Consider the following 27,259-nt stretch of genomic DNA (forward strand, 5'->3'; position numbering starts at 1 on the left):
TCACAATGAATTTGACATAAATTGAAATTTATAAATATGTTTATCAAGACAAGCTAGACCTCTTGTTGGCTTCATATTTGTAATACTATAATTAAATTGCCTTAACAAATTTTTTAATTCATCTACACTGTTCTTTGTTGTCGTTACGTCAAAATCAGAGTTTAGATCACCACCTACGACTATCTTAAAATTTCTAAAACTAGGCCTACTCAACAAGTTTACTAGTTCTCGAGCCTATCTAGAAAGATTATTGAATTACCGTTTGGGGATCTGTATAGTGGTAGTCTTTGTATTACAAATTGCGATGAATGGGGTATGTATATACCCGCTCCCGTTTATTCCTCTCCTGCGTGGGATCGTTTAGAAGCGTCGGTATATATTAGGATGCGGTGTGGATGATTTAACGCCATGTTATATTCCCATCTTGGTGCCACACCCATGGGGCTTCGTTCTTTTATTGGTGTTGGTCAAAGTGACCAGAACTTTTACTTTCAAAAACGAAACGCATACGGATCGGCGACGGGGGAAGGGGGGAGTAACTTCCATATTGCATTTTGGGACTCAGTAGTGTTTTTTATTTACAAAATACACAAGTAAGAATGATAACGCAACGTTTCTAACTTAAGTACTACACAAAAATACTTTTAACTACTTCAACTCTCAGAATTACCACTCGATTCCCACTTGAACCACAGAATACTCAATTCTCATTTGAATATTCAGTAGTTCTAGGCACGACTGAACCTTTCCTATGAGTGTCGGTAGGGAAGAGCGTAGAATTTGGATTGACCATTTATATTTTAAATAATAATTACGGGACACCTGGTTCATTTTTGCTTAAAAACGGGACATTTAGGCGTCCCGTTTGAGAATCAGAAAGAAACGGGACAACGGTTGAAAATAAGGGACTGTCCCGGCTAAAACGGGACGTCTGGTCAACTTGGTGTTGGTGTAAATAAATAAATAAATTCCAATAAATAAGATTAGAGACAAAGACGAGAACCAATGAAAATCGATTTTACAAATTCACCGAAGTTTACTTAAACGAGATGTACTGATTACTGTACCTCGTATTTCAATGGTGCAACAAAACTCCTGGATCCACGTTTAAACTTTAAAGTTCAATGTTGAACGTTCGTTTAAACTTTGTTGGTGCACACGGCCGACAAAAATGCTTCATGTGATAATCCAATTTATTATCATAAAAATTGTTTCTTGACTAGTGATGGGCAAATTTACGGATAAATATTATTCGGGAATGCTCGTATGAAGATTCCCATAAATGGGAATATTCCGGGAAATGATGTACAAACGAATAAAATTAGGTAAATGTTTAGCATACGGGGTCCAGAAGTACGTAAAAAATACAAAATTTACCGGAGAAATATAAGATGCAAGTGTTCAAACCAAACATAACCTAGCCGAAACTAAAATAACTTAAACTAACGTAATATTAATAGAAATTAGCGAAATTCTATCATATTTTCGAAAAATGTGCCGGACCCCTACACTAATATAATCTAACATGAAGTAGTCTAACCCGAGCTAATCTAATGTGAACAGAAACTACCGAAATTGTAACATATTTTAGGGAAAAAACAGCTGGACCCCTTCTGTTAAACATTGTCCCAAAAATTACATTCTGATACTATATTGTGCTTTTAAATTTAGTTTTTTTTTTTTTAAATCGCAGTATACTTATTATTGATGTCTCCAGAGTATTCTTTAAAATGTATATTCTGAACGGTATTATGTTATTTCATTAATATTCTATTATAGTTAGAGAGTAAGCATAAATGTATACTTACATATAATATGTTTTATGCGAGTGAATATATTGGAAAATCTATTGGTGTAGGAAGTTCACATACTTTTACACCGATAAAGAGTTTATATGTAATTTTGATATTGTAAACTTGTACTAAACTACTTATATTATTACAACATATTATATTACTGAAATTATAAACATGTCGGCGAAAGTACAAAACCTCATAACTGGTTCAAAACCAAGCTTTTCAGGAGAGCAATAAAATCGTCTTAATTTTATACGGGATACGAGGTTTCAAAATTAGGTTTTTCATTTTTTTTTTTTTTTTAATTGGGTTTTCGCTTACGAGCATTGCACACACATAGATTCAGACGGTGGGAAATGAATGCAACGAGAATCTAAAATTGCATAAAAAGTTGAGACACGAGCTTTTGGACTTTTGCCATCTAAGGTTGGGTAACTGCCAGAGAAATATCTTACCATTTTATCAACATTTGCGCATACATATTTATGTTCACAATGCTTTCAAGATATTATCTTTAGAATTTTGTACGTAACATTGCCGAACACGAACTTTCTTCCTAACCATTTCTCGAAATTTCATTACCTAATTCACATGTAAGAGTAGTCCGAGTACCTATACAGAAATTCGAGTCAGAGACAGCAGACTGACCGATGTCTTTTACTAACAGCGGTTCGGGTTGTTTTATTAGTATTTCATTTCCATTTCTATAACGTTTATGATTAAGGCTCGGTCAAATGGTGGATAAACTTGGTTTTAGCATGAATGGCCGAATTTGGGGGTTTAACCTTCTTTAATCCAAGTCAGTCCGTTTACATCCAATAGTATCTTTGGGCCTTATGCAGAGTCGTTCTGAAGCATTATTAGTGCCATACTAAAGAGTTCGACTAACATATGTTTCCTGCATTAGTCAGGCTGTTAGTATAACCCTAATCATTCTACAAAACGACTCTGCATAAGGCCTTTTGTATATTTCCACTAATGAAATTACAATACATTCCTCGTGTTCGGAAAATTATTTTGCTCGTGGTTTCATGATTTTTTTCCTAGATACAATGAGCAAAATATAATAATAAAATAAAATAAACTGTGTAGATTACGGGTACACCTCTTTTTTAATTGCAGGTAAAGCGTTTAACTCGCAAAATGAAATAAGGAGGATATGTAGACAGAAAACCTGCGAGGCTGTAACTTTACAATAGAGAACCCACTAGAAAATAACTAATATACTGTGCGTTTTTTTCTTCTTTTCTTTCTTTCTTTTTTTCTTTTTGACAAAATCTGCTCATAGCAGTGATGCCAGTTGGCGGGAAATTTCCCGTAAAACGGGAAATTGCAAGTACTGCCGGGAATGCGGGAATTTTTCCTTAAAATAGGCTGAAAACGGGAAATTCTGACATTCTCAACTTTTCTGGTATGCTTTCATTCATCATTTTAACTTCTTTTGCTCATTCTCTCTCACATGAACAATTCCTTCATTGACTTATCTCAATATTGACGAACTAAGCAGGCATATAGCCAGCAACCATATGACAGAAGAAAGCTACTAGCTAAATACAAAATTAAACAAAAAGGGTCTGGTACTAAGGACTCCTGCTGCGAACTGACCGTGAGTAAATAGCCGATCTTTTCGCTGTGCTGTGCAGCAACACAAAAATCTTGTGAACACAGAAAACTGTATTGTGTTCCTTTGCCGAATATACCGTCTCCTTCCAAACCATAAAGAAAAGCATTGTGGTCTTATAAAACAAAGTTCAGTGTTTTTGATTTTTTTTTTTTTTTTTTTTAATATTGTGCCAACATCTATGTGATATTATTATGCATAACTGTAAATTGTGGCTTTTATATTACGAGAATGAGTTCGACTGTACGTTATAGGCCCTCTAAAGTGACATTTCTCAAAATTATTTATTGTTAGGTATTGTAAATTGCATCTTTTTAGTTGGCAGGAAGTTTTGCGTCTAATCGGGAAATTTCATGGGTTCGGAAGGAAATTTGCTGTTACAAATCTGGCATCACTGGCTCATAGTACTTTTGACAATGTATTTGCTAAACAATTTACCAGTGAAGGTTAACCTTATAAGGGCATAAAAGTTATGTCTATAAATACAGTATTTTCTTGTCAAAATTCCATGCAAACAGTGTAAAACTTATTATCCAATTATTTATCGTAAAACTTATTATCTAGTTACTCCTCGAGTAGTATCAACCAATTGCGTACGATTGTATAAGACACATACAAACTTAGCTACATATAGCAAAAGCCACACGTCTCAAAACCACGCACAAAACTTTACAAGCTATTTTTGAACCAATTACGGTTTGTGCCAATGTGAAGCTGGAGGGCTATAGTCGAGGTGCGTCCGTAGGGAACAGGTGAATTTGCGATGGTGGGTATACGAGTAAGCAAATGAAGGGTTGACTCGAGCAGACGGTTCTTGGAAGTAGAAAATTCATAGGTAAACTACGGCTTGAAATATTTTTCAAGAGGGAAGGAAAGTGTGAATATAAGTAATTACCATCTGTCACAGCATATTGAAATGAATTATTACTGATATACACAGCAGTTTTTATGCTGTACGTCCTCACTTTATTTATACGATACTGAGCCATCCTGAAGTCAATCCGCAAGTAGTAATGGAGCTCTTTATTTAGTGCATGCTCTGCTAAAAGAAAGCTCTCACTGACTTTGAAAATGTAAGAACGTGTCAAAATTAGGTAGAACCGTCTGCTTGGGTAATGAACAAATCAGAACAAAAAATACGTACAAATCTCTAGTAGGTGATTGATACAAGCTAGTTTTGCATTATAATTGTATAATTGTGAATCGTACATTTTAATGCTCTTTCTATATCACATATTTCTTACATGTGTAACGAATGCATTTTGGGAAATTGCACCGGACAACAAGAGGTTGGTAGTTCCACACTTTTCTTTCCTTATGCACACACCACCATCGCTAATCTGGCTGCTTTCTCAGACAAAATCACGAGAGATCCCTTAAATTGTGCCCTGCTTGGAATCGGAATAGATACAAACTCAGGTTATGTTGGCCACTTAGCACACACTCGTGTATGTTTTTTGCAGTTATTGTATTTATAATATATAAGGTTGCAAGCATATTATAAATGTGTACGCAGCTGGTAAACAGGTGAGAAACTAAGAATGCAGAAGACGTTAGATCATAATTGTGAAGAATAAATGGTTACGTTCCTCAACTTTACCTATGCTGACTGGAAACTGTAGGGAAACAACAACAAGGAAAGGGTGTAAAATACATTAGAATAACATTTTCACGATGAAATATGTATAGATGTTGAATCAATTTTCCCCGTCAGTGGATTCCATAAGTTTTTTATTATTTATTTATTTATTTTCTAGTGGTGGCGAATTTAAATATACTGGGAAGAGATGTATTAGTAACGGAAATACTGGGAATCCACATTGAGCATAGGATATATGGTCCCGAGGTAATTTCATGGTTCTCGGCTAGATGTTCTCTCCAGCCAATTCCTAAAATCACCACTGGTCCAGATAGATCCACATTATATTTTTTTTCTTTTTTATAAATTTAGTGTAATCTTAATGATGTAGTTTTACTATAAGGATCCAAAGATTGTTAAATATACGGAGAAAAATTGAAGAAGCCTTTAATTTGTCTATTTTGTGTCGAAAACAGTTTGCAGTTTTACTCTACATATCCATAGTATAAGTAGTAATAGTAGTAGGAACGGGTTAGATTCCTGCAGGGGTTAGTTAGGTTCTGTTCTGGACTAAAATGGGCAAATTAAAGACTTGCCCATATTTTTCTATACATTTTACAATCTGTGTATCCATATAGTAAAACTGCACCGAGAACGAAACCTAACAACCCCCTGCGGGTCTTCTAACCGTTTCCAACTACTACTAGTACTACTACTTATACTATAAATCCGTAGAGTGAAACTACAGACTACAATCTAATCTAAAATCTACTATCAATATTGCAGCACCAAGTATCACTCTTTTATTTCATTACAGGTATAATTTATTAGTCCATTTTTTATGTTGTATTCAGTCGAGATGCACACAATCTAGAAAGTCGAAAACCCCGCCACGCAGTATGCTTTCTTCATTTGTCACTTTGTTAAACGAATATTAGAGACAAAAGACGTCAATCAATCATAGTCGATTTTAAAATTGACCGAAGTTTACTTAAACGAGGTTTACTGAACTTCGATTTTCAATGGTGCAGCAAAAGTCTGTGAACCACGTTTAAACTTGAAAGTTTAATTTTTAACGCGTTGGCCGTGTGCACCAACGAAGTTCAACTGTTGAACGAGGATCATAACCAAGTTCAGTGAAAACGTCTGTTGCACCAACAACGTTCAAGCATAAGTCTCTGTCATTTGATGGATGAACTTGGTTTTAACTTAAACGGCCGAATTTGGGAGTTTAAACTTCGTTGATCCAAGTCAGTCTCGTTACATTCAATAATTTCTTTTTATTTTTCCACTAATGAAATTACAATTCTAGTGATCGGAGAAATTTTCTGCTCGTGGATTTATTATCTTTTCCTAGATACAGTGTATATCAATCAAATGAAATAAATGTTCGAAGTTTTAGGAATACAGTTCTTTTTTTAATTTTCATTTAAAGTCTGTTAACTAGCAAAAGGAAATAAGGAGGACATGTAGTTAGAAAACAAGAGACTGTAGTTTTACAATAGAGAACCCACTAGAAATAAACTATTTTTTTTTTTAACAAAATCAGCTCAGCATTTTCGACAATGTATTTTCTAAACCATTTTCCTGTAAAGGTTAACGTTAGAAGGAAGGGCATACGAGTTATGTCTATAAATACAGTATTTTTTTTTTGGTCAAAATTCCATGCAAACAGCGTAAAACCTATCCAGTTATTCCTCGTAAAACTCATTATCCAGTTATTCCTAGAGTGCTATCAACCAATTGCGTACAATTGTATGACACACAGAAACTTAGCAACTATAGTGAAAGCCACACGTCTCAAAACCACGCACCAAACTTCACAAGCTATTTTTGAACCTATTACGGTTTACGCCAAGGTGAAGGTGCTGGGGTATATTCAAGGTGCGTACGTAGTGAGCAGGCAAATTTGCGATGGTAGGTATACGTGTAAGCAAATTAAGGGTTCACTGCAGCAGACACTTCTACCAAATAGAAAATTTATAGGTAAAAACGACGTGAAATATTTTTCATGAAGCAATGAAAGTGTGAATATAAGTTATAACCAATTGATTCTTGTCGCTGTTCGGGCGGCCATTTATTTGTAATTGCCTGGTTCGGGTCCGTGGTCCTACCAATAAGTATTCTCCTGAGACTGGAACTTACCTGGACAGGACGATAAAGGACCTCTCCAAGAAGAGTTACAAACTGTTCCCAAATCGCTCGTCGGTCTCAATAATGAGATGAGCATTAGGCGCCGAGAGGTTCGGGTGTCTCGTCTCGAAAACCTCACAGACGATCAGGCGGTCATCCAGACCATAACGCACACAAACATCACTCATACAAACAACGAAAACACACTGGATTAAATGACACTATACTTATTTATTAGAGCACTATTATATATATAAAAAAATAACGAAGAGAAATGAACACAACACTGAATATATATAATAATTTTTGTCGCTGAAATCACGCTTTGCCCTTTTCGGGCAATATAGCCCTTTATATATATATATATATATATATATATATATATATATATATATATATGTGATTATAATTCCGATCTCACTGTAAATGCTTCTCTCACACCATTGACACACTTGGGGGATTAGCACTGGGGAAAAGTTGTCTGGATCGTCCCACGTTGAATCCAGTTGTTACGCTGAACCGTCCTAAAACGTAGAGGTGATTCTTCAGCAAATTAAACAAGAAATTCTCCAAAGTAGAATACTGCTGTTGGAGGGCGCGTATATAACATTTTAAACGCACAAGGTCTGCGGACCTGGGACTTCACTAGTTGGGGCTAGCCGTAAGAAATCGTCCTTCACCGGCTAAATAGCTTGTGCCCCTTCACAAAAAGTCATATCTGAAGCTCGACACGACATGCGTGGTTACGGCTTCCAGAACTGGAATTTAGCTCCTTGAGCATCCAAGCTCAAGCAACGGGTTGCAATGGTCAACGGAAAAGTGTTGGCAGTTCATTTCAAAAATCACTCAGTTAACTCACCTGTATGCACATACAAACAGAATACGGAAAACAATTTATGTTAATTTTAGTCAACTGCCTATAATGCACTAGACACGGCGATAACACTGGCGTGAGAAAGTACAGATAACGGGCTGGAATACAACGCAGTTGGTGCCACTTTGATTGCTGAAACATCTGGTCAGCCCGTATTTCTCTAATCTATTATAATGTTCCCATAAGCGATTAAAGAAAGCACTTAATTCAGTTCTAAATAACTGCAGAATATATACTGTGCATATAATGAGTGAGGGAGAAACACTGAACTGGTTCGTCACTAACTGAAATGCTCTCACCAAAAGCAACGTTTTAAATATATATATGAAAAAACGATGAAAGACTTCTTTGTCCAATTGTGTGGGAAAAAAGCGATTCCCACCGAAGAAAGAACTTATGCGTTGCAGAATAAAGTATAAATTGAAAATAATAATGACTGTCTTTACGAAATATACAGGGCGCCCAGAAAAAATGTTTCTATAACCTGGTAGCGGTTATAAAGTAATTACTATCTATCACAGCATATTGATGTTAATTATTAGTGATAAAGAAATTATTGTGTGTGTAAGTGTCCTCTTCCACTGCCCTCGTTTATGTGTATACCCCGTCACTGACGCGCGTGCTTCCTATGGACACAAACCCTCGAGCCTCCATACTGCGCTCCTACTCTAACTCGCTTAGATAGCATTCGTGCTTTTTAGTGGCCACCTAGCATAAATTGGTTTGTGTTTTATACACAGTAGTTTTTATGCTATACGTCCACACCTTATTTATACGTTACTGAGCCATCATAGTGAATTCCCAAGTAGAAAAGGAGCTCTTATTTTAGTGCATGCTCTGCTTTAAAAACAAAATGCACTAATATAACCTGAAAATGTAAAAAAGCGTCAAAATTTGGTAGAACCGTCTGCTCGAGTGCTCGAGTAATCAACAAATTAGTACAAAAAATACATACCAATCTGTAGTAGGTGATCACTACAAGCAAGTTTTGTTATAATTGCATAATTACGAACCATACATTTTTACGCTGTTTCTATAATCACAGATTTCTAACATGTGTAGCGATTTATTTTTATTTTTATTTATTTATTTTTGAGTAATTGCACCGCAAAACAGGAGGTTGATATTTTCCACACTTGTCTTTCCTTACGCACACATCACCATCGCTAATGTGCCTGTTTTCGCGGACAAAATCACGAGCGATCACTCAAATTGTGCCCTGCTTCGAATCGGAATAGATACAAACTTATGTTGTTTTGGCCATTTAGCACAGATTCGTGCGTGGTTTTGCACTTAGTGTATTTATAACATAGAAGTTTGCAAGCATATTATAAATGTGTGCGTAGCTGGTGGACAGGTGAGAAAATAAAAATGCAGAAGTCGTTAGATTATAAATGGAAAGAATAAATGGTAGCGCTCCTCAACTTTACCTACGCTAACTAGGAATTGTAGGCAAACGCCAACAGGGAAAAGGATGTAAAAGGCATTAGAATAACGTTTTCACCATGAAATATGAATAACTGTTGAATCAATTTTCCCCATCAGTGGATTCCTGAAGTTGTTTTTTCTGTTTTTCTTCTAGTGGTGGCGAATTTTTATATACTGGGGATGAAATGTACTAGGAATCCACACTGAGGATCATAGGAAAATATGGTCACGAGGGAATTTCATGGTTCTCGTGGAGAAAAAAAGTTCCCCCCGGTCAATTCATGAAATCACCACTGGTCCATATAGATCCACGTTATATTTGTTCTTTGTTATAAGTTTAGTGTAATCTTTATGGTGCAGTTTTATTATTGGGGCTACGTATCCACAGATTGTAAAATATATGGAAAAAATTGCAGACGTCTTTAATTTGTCCATTTTATGTCGAGAACAACGTGCAGGTTTACTATACGTATCCATAGTATAAGTAGTAGTAGGAACGAGTCAGAAGCCCCGCAGGGGTTAGTTGGGTTCTGTTCTCGACATAAAATGAGAAAATTAAAGACTTGCCTATATTTCTCTATACATTTTGCAACCTGTGTATCCGTATAGTAAAACTGCACCGAGAACAGAACCCAACAAACCCCTGCGGGAACTCTAACCCTTTCCTACTACTAATAGTATTACTACTTATACTATGCATTCGTATACCGGTAGTAAAACTACACGCTACAAACTAATCTAAAATCTACTACCAATGTTGCAACACCAAGTATTACTCGCTTATTTTATTACAGGTATAAATTATTAGTCCATTCTTTGATGATGATTTCAGTCGAGATGCACACAATCTCGAGAGTCGAGAACCCCGGCACGTAGTATGCTTTCTCCATTTGTTACTTTGTTAAACGAAGGTCAGAGACAAAAGACGACAACCAATTTTAATAGATTTTACAAATTGACCGAAGCTTACTTAAACGAGGTTTACTGAAGTTCGATTTTCAATGGTGCAACAAAAGTCCGGGAACCACGTTTAAACTTGAAAGTTTAATTTCGAACGCGTTTAAGTGAACGCTCGTTTAAACTTCGTTGGTGCGCACGGCTGCCACAGGGAATATTCCCTCTGTCTATCACTAGCCCCAGTTCAAGGATAGTGCTTACATAGTAATATACGGTGTGAGAATGTACACCTATATGCAACTTACGTGAACGAAATAAAACATATTTTAACATGATTACCACTTAATTCAGAAATTACTCCGGAAATGCATTTCTTTTGCAAATTGTCCAGGTTTTCCAAGGTGTATTTGTCTTCTTTTGCGACAGTAAACCCAGGAACGTTTTCGCTAAACCCCTACGCAAATAATGATATACCCATGCTTTTGAAAATGGCTTGAAAAAAATTGCGTTTTTTTTTTTTTTTTTTGCTACATGTTGCCTAAGATTGAGAATTCATGTTCAAGTAAAATTACCATTTCCTGACCAATGGAGTGCGGTTACCCTTAATAATAGTAATAAAGATAATTAGAAATTATACCCATAAGATTGAAGAATTGACATCAAAATATATATTTGTAATGAAGACTTTAAGGTTTACTTCCGTAGACGACATGGTTGTAGTGGATACTTTTGAAAACACTTCCATTGTTTTGGTGTGCTGTGGCCAAATTTTAGATGCATTAACTCTGTTCAATAAGCTAGTAAAATCAGAATCCAGTACGTACATTCTGGCAGTAAAAAATGGATTTACTTCTAAACTATGTAGATTAATCTATGGTTTCTACTCGATGTAGAATACCGATGCAGAACTCGATGTAAAAGGAGTTACTGTGCACCAAATTTAAGAAATTTTAAACAAAATCGCAAGTAACTTACAAACGAAATGATTTATAATATTGTATTTAAAGATAAGGATTTAGAATATCCAGTATATGAGGATAACGTTCGTGCAAATGCATTAGTAGACATTCAGTAAGGTACAACCATAGTAATTGAAATATAAACTTTAGTGCAAAGTTACCCCATACTTTGCACAACATAAAAATAAGTATGTTCAATATAGTACATAATACTTCAGTGCAATGCTTTCCATTCAGCAGTTAGATATTTCACTTTCTACACAAAACTACGTGCAGTTTACAAATATTGATAATAGAACGATGGTAACGGTATCATTCCGTAGTATGAATTATCAATATTTGTAAAGAAAATTGTGTATTTTCTGGCACCGACACAGGTGCAAGTTTGATATTTTAGCATATGTCCCACAAAAATGCCAACTTAGGGAGGAAAATATCCGCGCGACTTGAACTGCCTTTATTGCTCTTTATGCCCCAAAATATCATCCCAAACGTAATTTGTGGGAGATTTACGGGATTTGGAACTCCCAGGCTGAACCCCACCAAAATTGCATGATTTCTTTTTACAAATCTAATGTTAGTGAGTCCTGTGCCTATAAGCTTCGAGCCCTTCCCAAAGTCTAGTGATCTCTAAATAAACGCAGCCTTTCTGAGTGATGCTTCTCTCGAACTATCTCGTCTTTCTTTCACGATTTTCCATATATCATTATAATTTTATGAGCAAGAAATTCATCATTCATGAAGTTATCCTACAATATAGAGAAATGCGTGTAAGCTTCATGCGAGATATTGTTTATAGTTTGTGGTTATTGTTTGCACTTTAGTTTAGACATTATATTAAGCATAGTCATATTGTAAAAACAGGTCTAACTTTTACAATATAAATAAAGTTCTTTTGTGTTCTGTATTCGTTGAAGTTTTATGTAGCTATTATTGGAATATTTATAATCTTAAAATTGGAGTTAAATAATCAATAGTCCTGATATCCTCAAGTGATCTTAGCAGGACCAGTTTTTTTTTTTTTTTTTTTTTTTTTTTGGCTTTTCCGAATTTGAAAACGGTACAAAAGACAATTTGTACAGTACACTTCGGCACAAACGCAGTACGAACGATTCGTGCAGAAAATTATTTAAATTTCTACTAATTTATACTCTGGTCACGTGAACGTAGCAGGGCCACATTCTTTTTCGATTTTTCGAATCTGAGTCCAGGACAAATGAAAATGTCTACGATAAAATCCCGTGCAAACGCAGTACAAACGATTCGTGCGGAAATATCTTCAAATTTTTACAAATTTATCAGTGGTCCTGCTATGTTCATGTGGCCTCGCCATTAGCAGTTTATTTTTCGAATTTGAAACCGAAAGCGAAAATTTTTACGAAAATTATAAACGAACATAATTGGTGGTCCTGCTATGTTCACGCGAACTTAGGAAGGTCACTATATTTTTCGATTTTCTCGAATTTAAAACCGGTACAAACGAAATTTTTACAGTACAACACACTACAAACGATTCGTACTGAAAAATCTTCAGATTTGTAGAAATTTATCAGCGGCCTACTATGTTCAACGTTTATTTAGCAAGACCACATTATATCTCGAATTTTTCGAATTTGGGACTGTTACAATCGAAAATTTTTACGGTAAAATCCTGTTCACATGCAGTACAAACGATTGAAAAAGAAAAAAATGTTAAAATTTTTAGAAATTTATCAGCGGTCCTGCTATGTTCACGTGAACCTACTAAATTTCGAGTTTCACCCCGTAAGAACTGAATAGATTTGATGGTTGCCTAAGTTACTTTTACGTACTATTTCTTTCCTTAATAGTAACAGGAGGCGAAACCCCGTCTTACTTTGCGTGTGGTGTCAACAGCGGTGTAAACGTAGATTACGGATCAGCCCGAGTGACGTTAATGTTATACCAATCTAAAGTATGTTTTATTATTGATGGTTAAAAATTATTATTATTATTATTTTGCAATTTTAGTAACTAAAATATTTTTTGTTCCATTTACATGTACATTTTCTTTGCAATAAAATGTTTCAGTACATAACGTTAGAGGTTATTAATATATTTTTGTCTTTAATTTCAGACTTGAATATGCTTAATTGCACTTTACCGAATACTTTGAACATGAAGCAAAATATCACAAAGTAAATATTTCAGCATGAGTTTTGAATATTTGGACAGTCCGGCGATTATTCTTCAAAGTGGAAATAAAAATAATTTTCCTCCTGCTTTCAAATTTCATAATATTAGTGGATCAGCAGCTGGAAGTTCTACTCTAACATCCATAATTCCTGCGAATTCAAACGTACATGGAGAAAGGGAAGGAGAAAGTATTAAAGGAGAAATTTCATTATTTACACAAAACGTGGCACCTAAATACAAAATCGATGGGATAAATAATGCCCATGATCTAGCCGAAGACTCAAAATTAAAATCTAGAGCACTTTGTATGATTGAACGTTTGTCGGTTTCTGATTCACAGTTCAGTACAAAAGGTGCTAGAAATCATGAAGAAACTATGAAAGCAAACGTGAATATTATTCCGCACAAAAGACAGTTAGTTAGGCAGAGTTCTATAAGTGATATTACGTACCCTTATGCAGTTTACTCAAATATATGCAATAAAAATATGCCGGAGGGTGATGTAAAACTTAAGTCTAGAGCAAATTGTGTGTTACAGCGACTAAAAATACCTGTAACACTTACAATTAAAGACGATAATGAAGATACAAGGGCACAAAACATAAATGATGGCCTTGAAAATATACCTGGTTTCACAGATGATTGGAAACTGTATTCAAAACCAACATGTGTACTTCGACGTATATCAGAGAGAGATGTGCATGCAGTCGCCCACCGTAGCTCCAAACACTTGATATCAAGCATCGAAGAACTTACGGGTATTACGAGCACTGTATCCAGTCAAACGAATAACATAAATAGTGACACAGGTGATGACAAGAGTATACACAAATGTGATTCTAGAGATATTGATAATGAGTCTTATGGAAACAGGTATGTGTATATTTCTTGTTACATTTGTTTCTTGGTTCCATTAATATATCGTTTCAGTAATATTTCGGTAAGTTTGTGTTAAACGGTTTAATAATATTTTACATTTGGGATATATTCTTCCGTGCAAATATCTCATTGTTTTGTGCTCAAAGTAGCTTATATTTCACTACGATTTTTGTAAGAAATACATTTGATTCTTACATCCATTATAGGACATAATTCATATTTTCTTTGAGACTTGACAATCATCTCCGCTGTTTTGAAGTTAAAACCAGTTAGTAATGTCAGAAAACTTATAATATTCCCGATGATTTAATAAAATGTGTTCCATCTTAAATCATTAAAAGAAGCTAAAGTGTCTTCAACGTAAGAACCCCACCTGAGATAAACAAAACAGTTTGTATCACTCCTCGCCAAGTCACGACCTTCGAAATAACAGAAGGCCTTCGTCGTAGCGAGTGACGCCACACATAGTAGGGACACGCAGACGCAGTGTGTTGGGCAGGGTTGAGCAGCTCTACACGAGAGCCAGAAGCAAGTCGTTCTAGAATTTTTTTTTATTTATATATAACGAGAGAGGTGTACAAATGTGATCATTCAAAATAAGATTGTTAATATTGGGAGGATAATGGTAATAAGAAATATTATATTTCTGACATAGACATTTCAACAGAATAATAGGTTAGAAACATTTAAACTACAGGAAAAACAAACTCGAAGCATCAAGACCTTTCGAGAGCATATTTGGCACTTAGAAATACATTCAAATGTATTACTAGCGTGCACGCAGATGTTGCTTTCTTTTACATTTTAGGTGTGGTTTGCGCTTGCTAGGGATTAGTTTCATTTTTTTAAAACTAACAATATTGATCCTAGGCTAACGGAAGCGGAGATGATGATAATGAACGAAATGGAGCAGTAAAGAAAATGGGAGAACTCCAAGAAGCTCTATGTGATATTTATACACTACAAAGCTCACTTCGAGAGATCTTGGATCGAACCAGACTTGTGTGCTCTACCACTGAGCACCAGGAACCTTTTGCAAATTAATGTTGTTATACCAAGGAAAGAAAAGTCGATTAACATATAGTTAATCACTAGCACTCCGAATAATTCTTATTCCTCTATTATTATTATTATTATTATTCGCCGCTTTCCACATGAATCAGGTAGTACGGCGATCAAATGCGTTTACCACTTCTGCTTGTTATTATCACCTATTTGCACTTAAGAAAATGTTTTCGGCGTATTGCAAGATATAGTCCTCGTTATTGCGAGACGAAACTAAAAAAAAAAAAAAAACTGACATAAAAGAGATTATATTTAAAAAATAGGCTGAATTTAACAAGTAACATGAGAGGTGACTAAGAAATTAAGTACTTGGAAAACTCAAAAGTAATGTTCCTTGCTCGTGGGGTTTCTCGGGGTTCTCCCGTTTTCTCCCACTTTCTTCATTCCACCATTTCACCCATCTCTCATCATCACCGTCTCCTTTAGCCTAACCGTCATAACCTTGGGACGTAAAACTTAAAGATTCCATTTCCTTTTTTATCAAAAGTAATGTTATCCACAATACAGAAGTTTCTTGGAAACGAGACGAGAAGTGTATGTTCAAATTAGAGACGAGCCTAGAAAGATGACAACTGTCGTCTCATCTTCGAGACAAAATATTTGGTCAAGTCTCGTGGACAACACTGGTTCACTCAAGTCATAGATCTCAGTATTTTAGTATTATACGATTCTTAGTAAACATTCATAAATTATTCAAGTGACTGTACGAACAGAATGAAGAGGATTCATCATCATTTGAAGATATGCAAATGATTATATAATATACTTGAATAATCAATAGGATTTATATGTTGTTATATTACATCTTCGTGGACAACGGAAGTAGAAAACCTTCTTCAATTTTTGTAGGACTCTCGTCTCGTCTAAATTCCGTTTAACCCTGGATTACAAACCTTATGTTTTGTTTACCTTGTTACAGACCATTCGTAAATTTTACGACTCAGTTTTAGTCGTTTTATTACTTCTGCCTATATTATTATTTTTTAAATCTGAAAATAGGCTTGTTTATAGAATTATATCGACAATAATATTGGATGCCTTTGGAATACTTTATTGAGTAGGTACATGTTAAAAGTTCTGTATATAACTTGCTAGCTGTATACTTGAATTGCAAATATGACGTCATGAAGAGATAGTTACATCTATGTTGGTAAATTGTTTTATAGATATTACAATAATGGATAACTAAAGTAGAAGGACCAAGGGAACAAAAAAGCATAGCATTTTGCATATAAACTTCGAAGAAAGTAATTAGGTGCAAACTTGAAGGTTTTTATTTCAAACATTTTCATTTTTCCTCGTCACTCACCACGCAACACGCCTCTATTTTCAGGACAAATCTCCTTCCTCCAGTGCTTACACAAATGTGTTGTCATTCTCCTCTTCACCGACGGACAGTAAAAGCAAATTTTTCTTGTTTTTCGTGGCGGGTTTGCCATAGGGTTAGTGATGGCGATGTGCTTCATTAGCAGTATCACTAGAGTCTTCAACAGAAGATATCCAAAAACCTTGTTATTTATTTTCATGTTCTTCATCAATGTCACCCATAGTTTCTCCACCAACCAAGACAAAAAATAGTTACACAATATGACACTATCCTTTGCACAGTTTATAGTCCAAAAAACACTAATTTAATGTTAAAAGCAAGAAAGTAGATTTGTCAAAATTTGTGAAAGAAACTAACGTGGTTACAATCCTTTCGTAAAATTTACGACCAGAAAATATGCATGATGAAACCGACCGACACGGCTGTAAAACCAAAACTAGCCCTGCTGTAAGAGCTAGGAAGGTATTGGGGAGGAGGCCGGCCGCCCATTCCGCGAATTCAACTTTGGACATGCCGTTTCGTAAAATTTACGAATGGTTTGCAATCCAGGGTTAATGGTAATTGTTGAGAGATATTCAAATCTGTTTTGAGATTAGCCCTTTATAATTGGTTATGTAACACGAAACCAAATGAAACAAAACCGTACTTTTTCAGCACCGAGTCTATATGAGACGGAGACAGTAGATCTACAGTTGAAGGTGGAATTTGAACCCGACACCACATGTACTGAACCTACAGCTAGGGCGAAGGTAACTGAAATCGCAGAAGTCAATAAAACTACATTCTATAACCAACACTTAACAATTAGCACGTACAGTGTCAAATCACCACAATCGAATTTGGTATGTAGGATTGAAAAAAACAAAAACACTTCTTCCCATTAGAATTCTCACATATATGAACATTTATAAGTATTAAATAATGTAGAATTATGTATACAAAGTTGTCAAATCATGGTAATAACACTAGTTGTTTATCTTTCCACACTAAAGTATGCAAGGGGCTTTTTGAAGTTTAACTCCTCCTGTGAATAAGATACGGAAAAATAAATATTTACTATATTATGAAATATATACAAAAATCACACTTGTCATGAAATGTTACTGAGGTTAAATGTTTAAATAATTTCCTTCTTGAATATTTGCGAACGTCACTGACTTCCCATATTACTAGTTCACCCGTTAATTACATATGAATTACTGTAATTAATTTGCATACTACTGAGGATTGTGTCATTTTATTTATCCACCCCGATAACTTGCTAATGGCTGTGGAATTTAAACCAAAACTATTCAGTGGAGGTAAATTTCTTCCATCCTCTCAAAATTTCGCATCGTGAATTCCTTCTACAAATGAAGCATCTAAACAATCACATTTCAACTGACTGACAACTGATTCTTAAGCATATAAATTACTGAAGCTTGTTTGTTCGTAAGAAAATACAGGATCCTTGTTCATATTTGATACTGTTGCTTCTTTTCATAATTAATGCATGATAAACAAATATTGCTGCTGTCTGTGAACTGTGACTGCCCAAACATGAATATAAAATGAATTACCATTCTTTTCCAAAATACTTTTTTTTTTCACAACTGTAGGACTGTTGACACATTAGGCAAATTCGATAATTAAACTATAAATACGTATGATACTGATTCAGAGTACTACATTATTTATCTGGTACTTAAATATAGTTGAATTTGAGGAATACGTCAATACATCCTACTGTTGCCTACTTCCAGAGATGACTATACGATATTACTATACATAGGCTAGTTCCTGAATTATTGAATTTGAAACGATAATTTGTTCAAATCCTACCTATATTAAACACACAAAAAATCTGAAAGTTCGTATTTTTATGTAAATAATGCTGCAAAGAAGTAAGTTAATATCGTACTTAAAACTAACTAATCAAATAAATAAAAATTAATATTCCTTTAGATTCTGTCTTAAGAATCACTGTTATGAACTATCGTGAGAAAAAAAAAATACAGCCTTACCCGACTGGATCGGGTGACTATGAAGATTTTTTTTGTATATATTTTATGGAGCCTTTTTATTTATTTATTTATTTATTTATTTTGTAGATTCTTTTCACTGGAAACAGAAACTTTCAGACAGTTTTTTAATTCCTTTACAGTTCCTACACAATAAGTAAAATGCACATTTGCCTTCGAATTATAAACACACCACCATATATACTTTCAAAAGAGGCGCTCAATCTTTAACTAACCACAGAAGTGTCGTTCACCGTCGCAGGAATCTGTCGTCTTTGTTTGTACCTACTCGTTGTGACGTCACGGCTGAACCTGAATGTAGCCCGATGGCCTTGTGATTGAGAAGGCCGTGGCCAAGCACGTGCTTCCCGTCGAGATTTCTGCTTCCGTCAGCTGTTCTTTTTCCCTGCGTTCCTCGAACTCAAAAGCAATTTATATCTCGGTTATAAAGCAAGCATAACTAGAAGGTAATTTCGAGGGGGGAGCCTGAGGTTCCTCCCCGAAAACTTTTTAGTCAAAAAAGCGATTTTCAAAATTTCGGGAGGAGGAACCAACCCCTGGCTACGCTACTTAATGGATTTAAGTAATAGCGGTAAGTAAATGTTATTATCAACTTACAGAAATAAAAGATAAAATAATTGTGAATTGCTCACGTTAATCGGAGGTTTCTTCTGCATCGCTCAACGCAGTAACTTGCAGGTCTTTATCAAAAGATTCATCAGATTCGTTGTTTATGTTAGTTACAAGGCGAGCCACCAAAGTGTCAGAAAGTCCGTCCAGATTCCACATTTTTTCTTCTTCCTTCAGCACATGACGAATATTGTTTTTCCACATATCTGGTGTCACTTGAATCAAGGCAGTTTCAGGGGCTGTCGAACGTCACGTAACTTAAACGTGGTATTGTTTCTGGCAACAAAACCATTAACAAACGACCACACAGTTTCTATCGGGTTCAAATAGCTGTGGTAGGGGGGCAATCTCTCAATCATTCTCTCAGTTTGTTTTGCGATGCTCTCTATTACACATACGTTTTCGTTGTTGAGAGCAATGCGTTGCGCTTTATTCAGTAGTTCCACTTTAACATCGGACCCTGAGAAAGGCACTTTCTTTGCTGTTAACCACTGAACTATTTCCTCTTTTCGCCATGAGAAGTTTGGACGTCTTTCCAGCCTTACCCTATGGTATGAAGCATGATTTCAGATTGTAAGGTGATTGTTGGGGGGGGGGACTTAAAATGACTGTTGCAATCTCTGCGTTTCTTAAAGATAGCCATTACACTTTTTAAAAACGTTTTTTTTATTATGGTTGTTAAGAGCAATTCAAAATATATTATATTTCTACCGAAATATATCATATAAATGTTTATTCTGTACTACATTTACGATCAACCTCTCTCTCAAGTGTTTAACATTTATTGTTATAGATACTTATCGGTTTGCATGTTAGCAACACTGTGACGATTGTTTTTTATCTCGATAATAGGAGGCAAAAATCACATACTATGGTGGTATATATTTTGTCAATAATTTGTAATAGTATATTTTGCTCTGAGAATTAATATTTGTTCATCTCGTCTAACAAATTGGTGAAGTTGATTATACGAAACGATGTGAAAAAAAAAATAGTTCCTCTCTTTGACCAATTACAGATAAGCAATTACGTCAATCACGGAACTATATTTATAACTCCAGCCAATTACATTTCGTTGTAGTACGTCATTTGTTTATCCAAGGTGTGTTTCCGTCATAGAATACACTTTTTTTTTAGTCTGATACAGTGTTTTTTTTCCTGTTATACTTTCCCACAATCTGCAATCCTAAGATTTGCGGGACATTTCAGAAATTTTGCGGTATCTTCTTCATGTTTCCCATATTTTCTATCCAGATTTAAACAAATCACCATATTCTCGTAAACAAAATAGGTTTCTGTCCAATTTTACCTATATTATCTCTGAAGCTTTCAAGATATCCTCTGCGTAAAGCTAAGTTTAGCAGTAATGATGAATCAATCGTAACACCAGTTGTAAAGTATTCATTCTAATCACTCTCTTCAAAAATAAAAAATAAAATAAATGAATTTGAAAATAAACTACTATTTTCGCGTATGATTTGTTGAGACTTTTTGAATTACCTATTTATTTATTTATTTATTGGTGTGTTAAACATTGAAACTCAAACATGCACCCGCTAAATTGATGGGAACCTTTGAGTGTAACCTTTGTAAATATATAAATCTGATCCTCGTGAAATAAGGCATGTAATTACATGGAAGCTTAATGAATATTCCCTTTCTTTGGCATTAATATTTCTAAAGTGTACGATCTGAAAATGTTGAAGAAAAGGTGATAGCTTTCTTCTGTGATGTATAACATCACTATCAATAATACAGCTGACACCAACCTAATGGAATTTTCTTTCTTTTCTTGTCTTGGAGCTGAGGACGCTATGGACATCAAAATAAACCCACCAGTTAGGCGTATTTTTTGTTTTTTATTTTTACTTTATTTATTTAGTATTTTATGCATTTCTATCGAAAAGTCACAGCATGCTAATATTGATGGTTAACCGTGTCTGCGATCGATCGGCATAAGAGGACCAGCTAATAATTCCTTTACATTTGAGTTTCTTGCCTATAGTTTAGTGGATGACAAATGTTTGCATTTTTTTCCTGCACCGTGAAGATATCAGTTATATAGCAATCGCGCATGTAAATATCAGCAGATTTAATGTGCAGTTTAGGTGATTTCTTTTCAAACTTGGTATCAAAATTCAAGCCATTTTGAACGAACCAGAATTATAGCGTATTACATTGAACACTTTCCGCAGATATATCCTCTGGAATAAGCGGAATGGTTACGAAATTTTTTTTCTCAGAGAACTAGTACTAAGTGCTAAATAAAATTATAGCTGTAACTTCTTTCCTCTTAAGGTTACCGTACATATTTTTTCTTTTTTTTTTTTGGCTACCCTTATGGTACTGTCATACAGGATATTTGAAAGCAAGATTATTTACCTGTAACCAGTACAGTGGTGTTGGCATTCACGAAATGAAGATTGTGCTTTGGAATTTTTCAGTGATATAAAAGGCATCCAGATAATGTTTACTGTGAAAGTGGCCAAACTTATATCACTAAAGTTAAAAATTTCTAAAATGTTGCATAATAATTATTTTAAAGACACTGCATCACATTTAAGAGTTAAACATTTGCAGAAGAATATATGGTGTCCAATAGTCATTTCTATTAGCATATTATTCATTTAATCGTAGATACTCAGCTCGTATTTCTGTATATATCAATTTCCAAACATAACGCTACTTATAGACCTGTAAAAAAGAAAAAAAAAATAATTTTACACAAACGCAATAATATACGAATAATACAAGATATTGTTAGAGAAGTAATTGCTATTATAATTTTGTACTAGTAATTGTCTATAGTGTGTATTGCGAATAGCTCTTTTGTATTGTAAGTCAGTGTAAGAAAGAAAACAAGGCTGGCAACTCTGGTTCAAGTATGGCGACGTCCATGAACGTAATAAATGAGTGCTTAAAAAGAGAACCCGATTCCTTTTGATTGAAACGATTAAATGTCGATCGGCCTAATAACCTTTATAGGTCATGGCCCCTGTCACCGCTTAATAAGAAAAATATATGGAAATCGGTAGTTGCCGTTTTTGTGGTGTACCGACCTGGCAAACTTTGTGTCGCTGGTTGTTGCCGCGCGAGTTCGTGACTCGTGTTCGTTTTTCCTTAAACTGTCGGTTGTGTCATCGCAAGGAAAGTAATTAAAGACCCATGGAAAGTGTATTAAAACTTAAACTGAAAGGACAAGAGAACTGGAATATATGGAAATTTCAAACTATTGTTATTCTGAGAGCAAAAGACTACCTTATTATAGTGCAAGGGGAAGAAGTGAATACAGGCAATGAAGAAGCGTACCAGAAGGAACTTTGTGAATGGTTAAAGAAAGATAGCAAACACAAGAACTTTTAGTTACGTCGGGTAAAGAAAATGTAATAACTCATCTTTTGAGCTGTACCAGTGCACATAAAATGTAGACCAAATTGCTTGCCGTATATGAAAAACAATCAGAAGTGAGTTTACACCTTCTCCAGCAACCGTTCTTCAGTGCAAAATTTGAAAACGAAAATATCGCGATTTCATGTCAAGAGAGCAAGAAATTTTTATGATAATGGAAGCAATGGGCGAAAATGTTTCTGACAACATGCTAATAACAAAAGTTTTGATGTCACTGTCATAAGAGTACCGGTATTTTGTATCTGCTTTGGAGTCTGTACCGTCAGATAAACAAACTGTAATGAGCTAATTTTACGTTTGTCAATTGAAGAGGAACGATGTAAGTCAACTGCTGCTTCAAATACTGGTTCGAGTAGTGCTTCTGTGGGGAAAAGGAATCAAGAAAAGAAAGCAGAAAATAACTCCAAAGGCACAAGGTGTTATGGGTGTAATGGTTTTGGACATTCTAAATACAGTGTCCCCAAAACAAAACACAACTCCGAAGAAAAACGTGTTTGTTATTATTGCAAAAAAACAAATCATGTAATCAAAGATTGTAAGCTGAGACTTGAAAAGGGAAAACAAGAAAAGGAAAAAATTCAAATGTCTTTATCAGTAACGCGCTTTGCAGTGAAGTAGTTAATAACCAAGATTGGTTTTGTGACAGTGGGGAAACTGAGTATATGTGCTGTAACAGAAGTCTGTTTGCGGATTACAAAGAACTTGACAAGGTAAAGGAAGTGAAAATCTGAGATGGTACATCAACATTAGCTGTTGGGAAAGGAACTGTAAAAGTGAGTGCTTTTAATGGAAGCAACTGGGTTGATTCAACCATCGAAAATATGGATTTTGTTCCAAGTTTTTCAAACTATACTTATTATCTGTGTCTTCAGTTCTAGATAAGGGGTTTAAGTTGATCTCTGGTGTCAAGTTATGTATTAAATTTGAAAAAAGGGGCAAAGTGTGTTGCATTGCAATGAGATGTGGAAATCTGTTTAACATGCAGTTTAAAGTAAAAGATAACAGTTTTGAATACCTGAAATCAAATCAAGGTGTAAATCAAAAGGAAACATTGCAGATGTGGCATGGAAAGCTAGGTCACCAGAATGCCAAACAGGTGATTAATGCAGATTTGTGTGGACCAATAGAAGAGGAATCTATTGGTGGTTCAAGATATTTTCTTCTGTTCAAAGATGATCTATCTCACTATGGAACAGTTCATTTTCTTAAAAGCAGGAATCAAGTGAAAAATTTTGGTACCTTTTCTGAACAAAACTGAAAATAAATCTGGACATAAGGTAAAGATTTTAGGAAGAGATAATGGGTTAGAGTTTGGGAACCGTGAAGTGAAAGAGATTTTAGCCTCGCGTGGAATAATTCACCAAAGAAGTGTAGGTTATTACACCCGAGCAAAATGATAAGGCGGGGCGAGAGGTGCGCACCATTGTGGAGTCAGAGAGAACCATGTTGTGTGCAAAATCCTTAAATAAGGAACTGTGGGCTGAAGCTGTAAATGCTGCTCTGTATATTTTAAATATAACAGGAACTTCCCATAAAACGGGAAAAAGAGCAGCTGAAGTATGGCTCAATAATAAAAAAAATATCAGTAAAGGACTTGCCTCGTTTTAGTGTTTTCGGAACTGAAGCATGGACACACATACCCAAAAGCAAGAGAGCAAAGTGCGATGAAAAAGGTGAAAAAGGAATTTTCGTTGGATATGACTTACATTGTAAGAGTTACCGCATATACTTCCCCAAAACAAAAAAGGTTGAGATTGCCAGAGAAGTGATTTTTAATAATCAGACTTGTCAAGTGCCGTCAGATCGAGAAGGCAAATAGTAGAGTAAAATGAGATTTCAAGAGAAGGAGCGTGAAGAGTTAGAACAAACAGCTCGCTTTCAACCCCTAGAAACAGATCAGACCTTTAGTCACTCTGGAAATGAAGACTCGCTAGATGAAGAAAATGGTGATACTCAAGAGGAATCAAAAGGACCAGTGTTGAGAGACAGAAATCAAATAAGGAAACCAGCAAGCTTTTATGCTTTTGTACTGCTAAGTGAAAGGGATCAATAGTTACTGAATACGTATGAGGACGCCATGATTGATGAAAACGCGAAAAGGTGGCAAGAAGCTATAGAAAGTGAGCTGGACGCTTTGAAACAAAATGAAACGTGGACTGTAGTAGATAAATCAGAAGCAAAAAATCATAATCCTTTGGACACAAAATGGGTATTTAGAGTGAAAGAAAGTGACAGTGGCGTGGGCAAAACGCATAAAACAAGTTTAGTGGCAAGAGGTTTCAAGCAAACACAAGAACTGTGTGATTATTCAGATATATATTCCCCGGTAGCCAAGTTAACAACATTTAGAATATTGCTAGGCGTTGCAGTTCAAGAAACTCTTGAAATATGTCAAATGGATGTAAAGAACGCCTTCTTAAATTGAGATATTAAAGGTGAAATATACATGGAAGTTCTACAAGGATTGTCCGGTTTGAGAAGAGATAAGTTGTTCAAACTGAAGAAGTCAATTTATGGTTTAAAAGCACCACCCAAATGCTGGAATGAAAAATTCAATGATTTGATCTCTCTTGGTTTCAATAGATCAAAATATGATTATTGCCTATATACCAAATGCAACAATAAAGAAAAGCTGCATGCACTCTGTTATGTAGACGATTTGATTATAGTAGAGTCAAGTGAAAAAGAATTGAGAAATCTGAAAACTGACCTGAATGCCAATTTTAAAACGAGTGAAATGGAGAATGTGCAGAACTATTTGGGCACAAGAATTCAACGTGATAAGAAGAATGGTATAATTAAGCTGCACCAGTCAACATATTTGAAGAAAGTATTAAAAGCATTTGGAATGGAAGGTAGTAAACCAATCAAAAAATCTTTAGAGCCAAACTGGAAATTTGTTGAATCGGAAGAAAATGAAAGCAGCAATGAACTTGAAGTGAAGTTTAGACAAGCAGTTATGTGCCTGATGTATGCTGTTCAAGGGTCACGACCAGATTTGTGTACCGCTGTTAATCTTCTCAGTCGGTATCAAAACTGTGCAAACGAAATGACGAAATCAATTACGAGGGTGTTAAGATATGTCAAAGGTACATTAAATTTAGGTTTAATGTACAGAAGTGATAGCCAGCCTCGTGGTTTAAAAGGTTATGTAGATGCTGACTCGGCTGGAGATATAACAGACCGAAAATCATCAGTTTTTGTATTCAAGTTGAATAATTGTTTTATTTCATGGGCGTCCAGGAAACAAAATTCAGTAGCATTATCATCAACTGAAGCTGAATACATATCCCTAAGTAATGTTGCAAGTGAAGTGTGTTGGTTACAAGGAGTTCTAAGTGGCTTAAAGTAAAAATCCCCAATAATACTTTATGAAGATAACCAGTCTGCAATCCAACTATCCAATAATCCAGAACACCACAAGAGACTTAAGCATGTAGACATTACGTATCATCTTGAAAGGGAAAAGGTAGAAGAGGGTAAAATTCAAGTAAAATATACAAGTTCTGAAACCCAGATTGCAGACATTTTTACTAAACCTTTGGGCAAAAATAAGTTTGAAGGATTCAGAGAGTGTTTAATTTTGAAGTAAACAAGTTTGGAAAAGGAAAAAAAAGTAAAATGTACAATTAATGGAGAATGTTAGAGAAGTAATTGTTAATATAATTTTGTAATAGTAGTTATTTATACTGTGTACTGCGAATAGCTCTTTTGTATTGTAAGTTAGTGTAAGAAAGAAAACAAGGCTGGCAACTCTGGTTCAAGTATGGCGACGTCCATGAACATAATAAACGAGTGCTAAAGCAGAGAACCGGATTCGTTTTGATTGAAACGATTACCTGGCGATTGGCCTAATAACCTTTGTAAGTATGGTTACCAAGATATAACTTCCCACATTTTGAAGTGTAAGGAATAATGTAATTATCAGCGTGAGGAAGAGCTTATACTTTAAATCTTCAAAAAAAAAAAAAAAAAGTAATAATAATGAATGTCTGTAAAGAATGTATCACAAATCGTACATAAAAACATTGCATTATTTTAAATAGCTATCGTTCTATATATGTAAAGTAGAAAAATGTTCACAATTGTTTTGAAAGTTTCTAGTGTCAGTATAAGCAAAATTCCAACAAACTGAGTTAGGCAGTATAGATCCCCAAATTATTAACTAGGGTTTGGAGTAATAGAAGTCCGTCAAATATTTCGTTGCAAGATTTGAAGAGCAGTAATGTGTAACTAGTTTTGAAACAAGCGTATATGTTTTGAGTGAACAAAGGTTAAAACTCAGTGTAAAATTTCGCAACTTCTAAGCTACTCTCCGAAATAAACGAGAGCTGTTCAACTCTTTCTTCCATATAAGAATAGCCATATTGTATATAAGTTTGTATTCATATAAATTTAATTCCTCTACTTTTCAATGAATTGCTAATTCCAGATAGAAATTCTTTTGTTAAGCATTTATTGTCTACTCTTACGTTGTTGTAATTGTTAAAGTTTTTTTGCCAGGCATTT

The 27,259-nt window shown here is 35.0% G+C and overlaps 1 protein-coding gene across 7 annotated transcripts in view; it reads left to right on the forward strand.

Moving 5' to 3' along the window:
* The window catches only part of LOC145684416 (uncharacterized), a 270,639-nt gene that overhangs the window by 238,045 nt on the left and 5,335 nt on the right, over positions 1 to 27,259 (forward strand). The window contains exons 1-3 of one of the 7 annotated variants that reach the window (XM_081756746.1): positions 3,437 to 4,183; positions 5,175 to 5,263; positions 13,383 to 14,314. In XM_081756746.1, coding sequence (XP_081612872.1) covers positions 13,458 to 14,314 — 857 coding nt within the window. In that variant the 5' untranslated portion in view covers positions 3,437 to 4,183; positions 5,175 to 5,263; positions 13,383 to 13,457. Of the gene's footprint in view, positions 1 to 3,102; positions 3,208 to 3,436; positions 4,184 to 5,174; positions 5,264 to 13,382; positions 14,315 to 27,259 lie in introns of those variants that run through there. The other 6 variants (XM_081756749.1, XM_081756751.1, XM_081756747.1 and 3 more) reach the window with 6 other exon arrangements.

The sequence above is a fragment of the Thermobia domestica genome, chromosome 4, assembly GCF_964235325.1.
Source record: "Thermobia domestica chromosome 4, izTheDome1.hap1.1, whole genome shotgun sequence".
NCBI classification, from domain to species: domain Eukaryota; kingdom Metazoa; phylum Arthropoda; class Insecta; order Zygentoma; family Lepismatidae; genus Thermobia; species Thermobia domestica.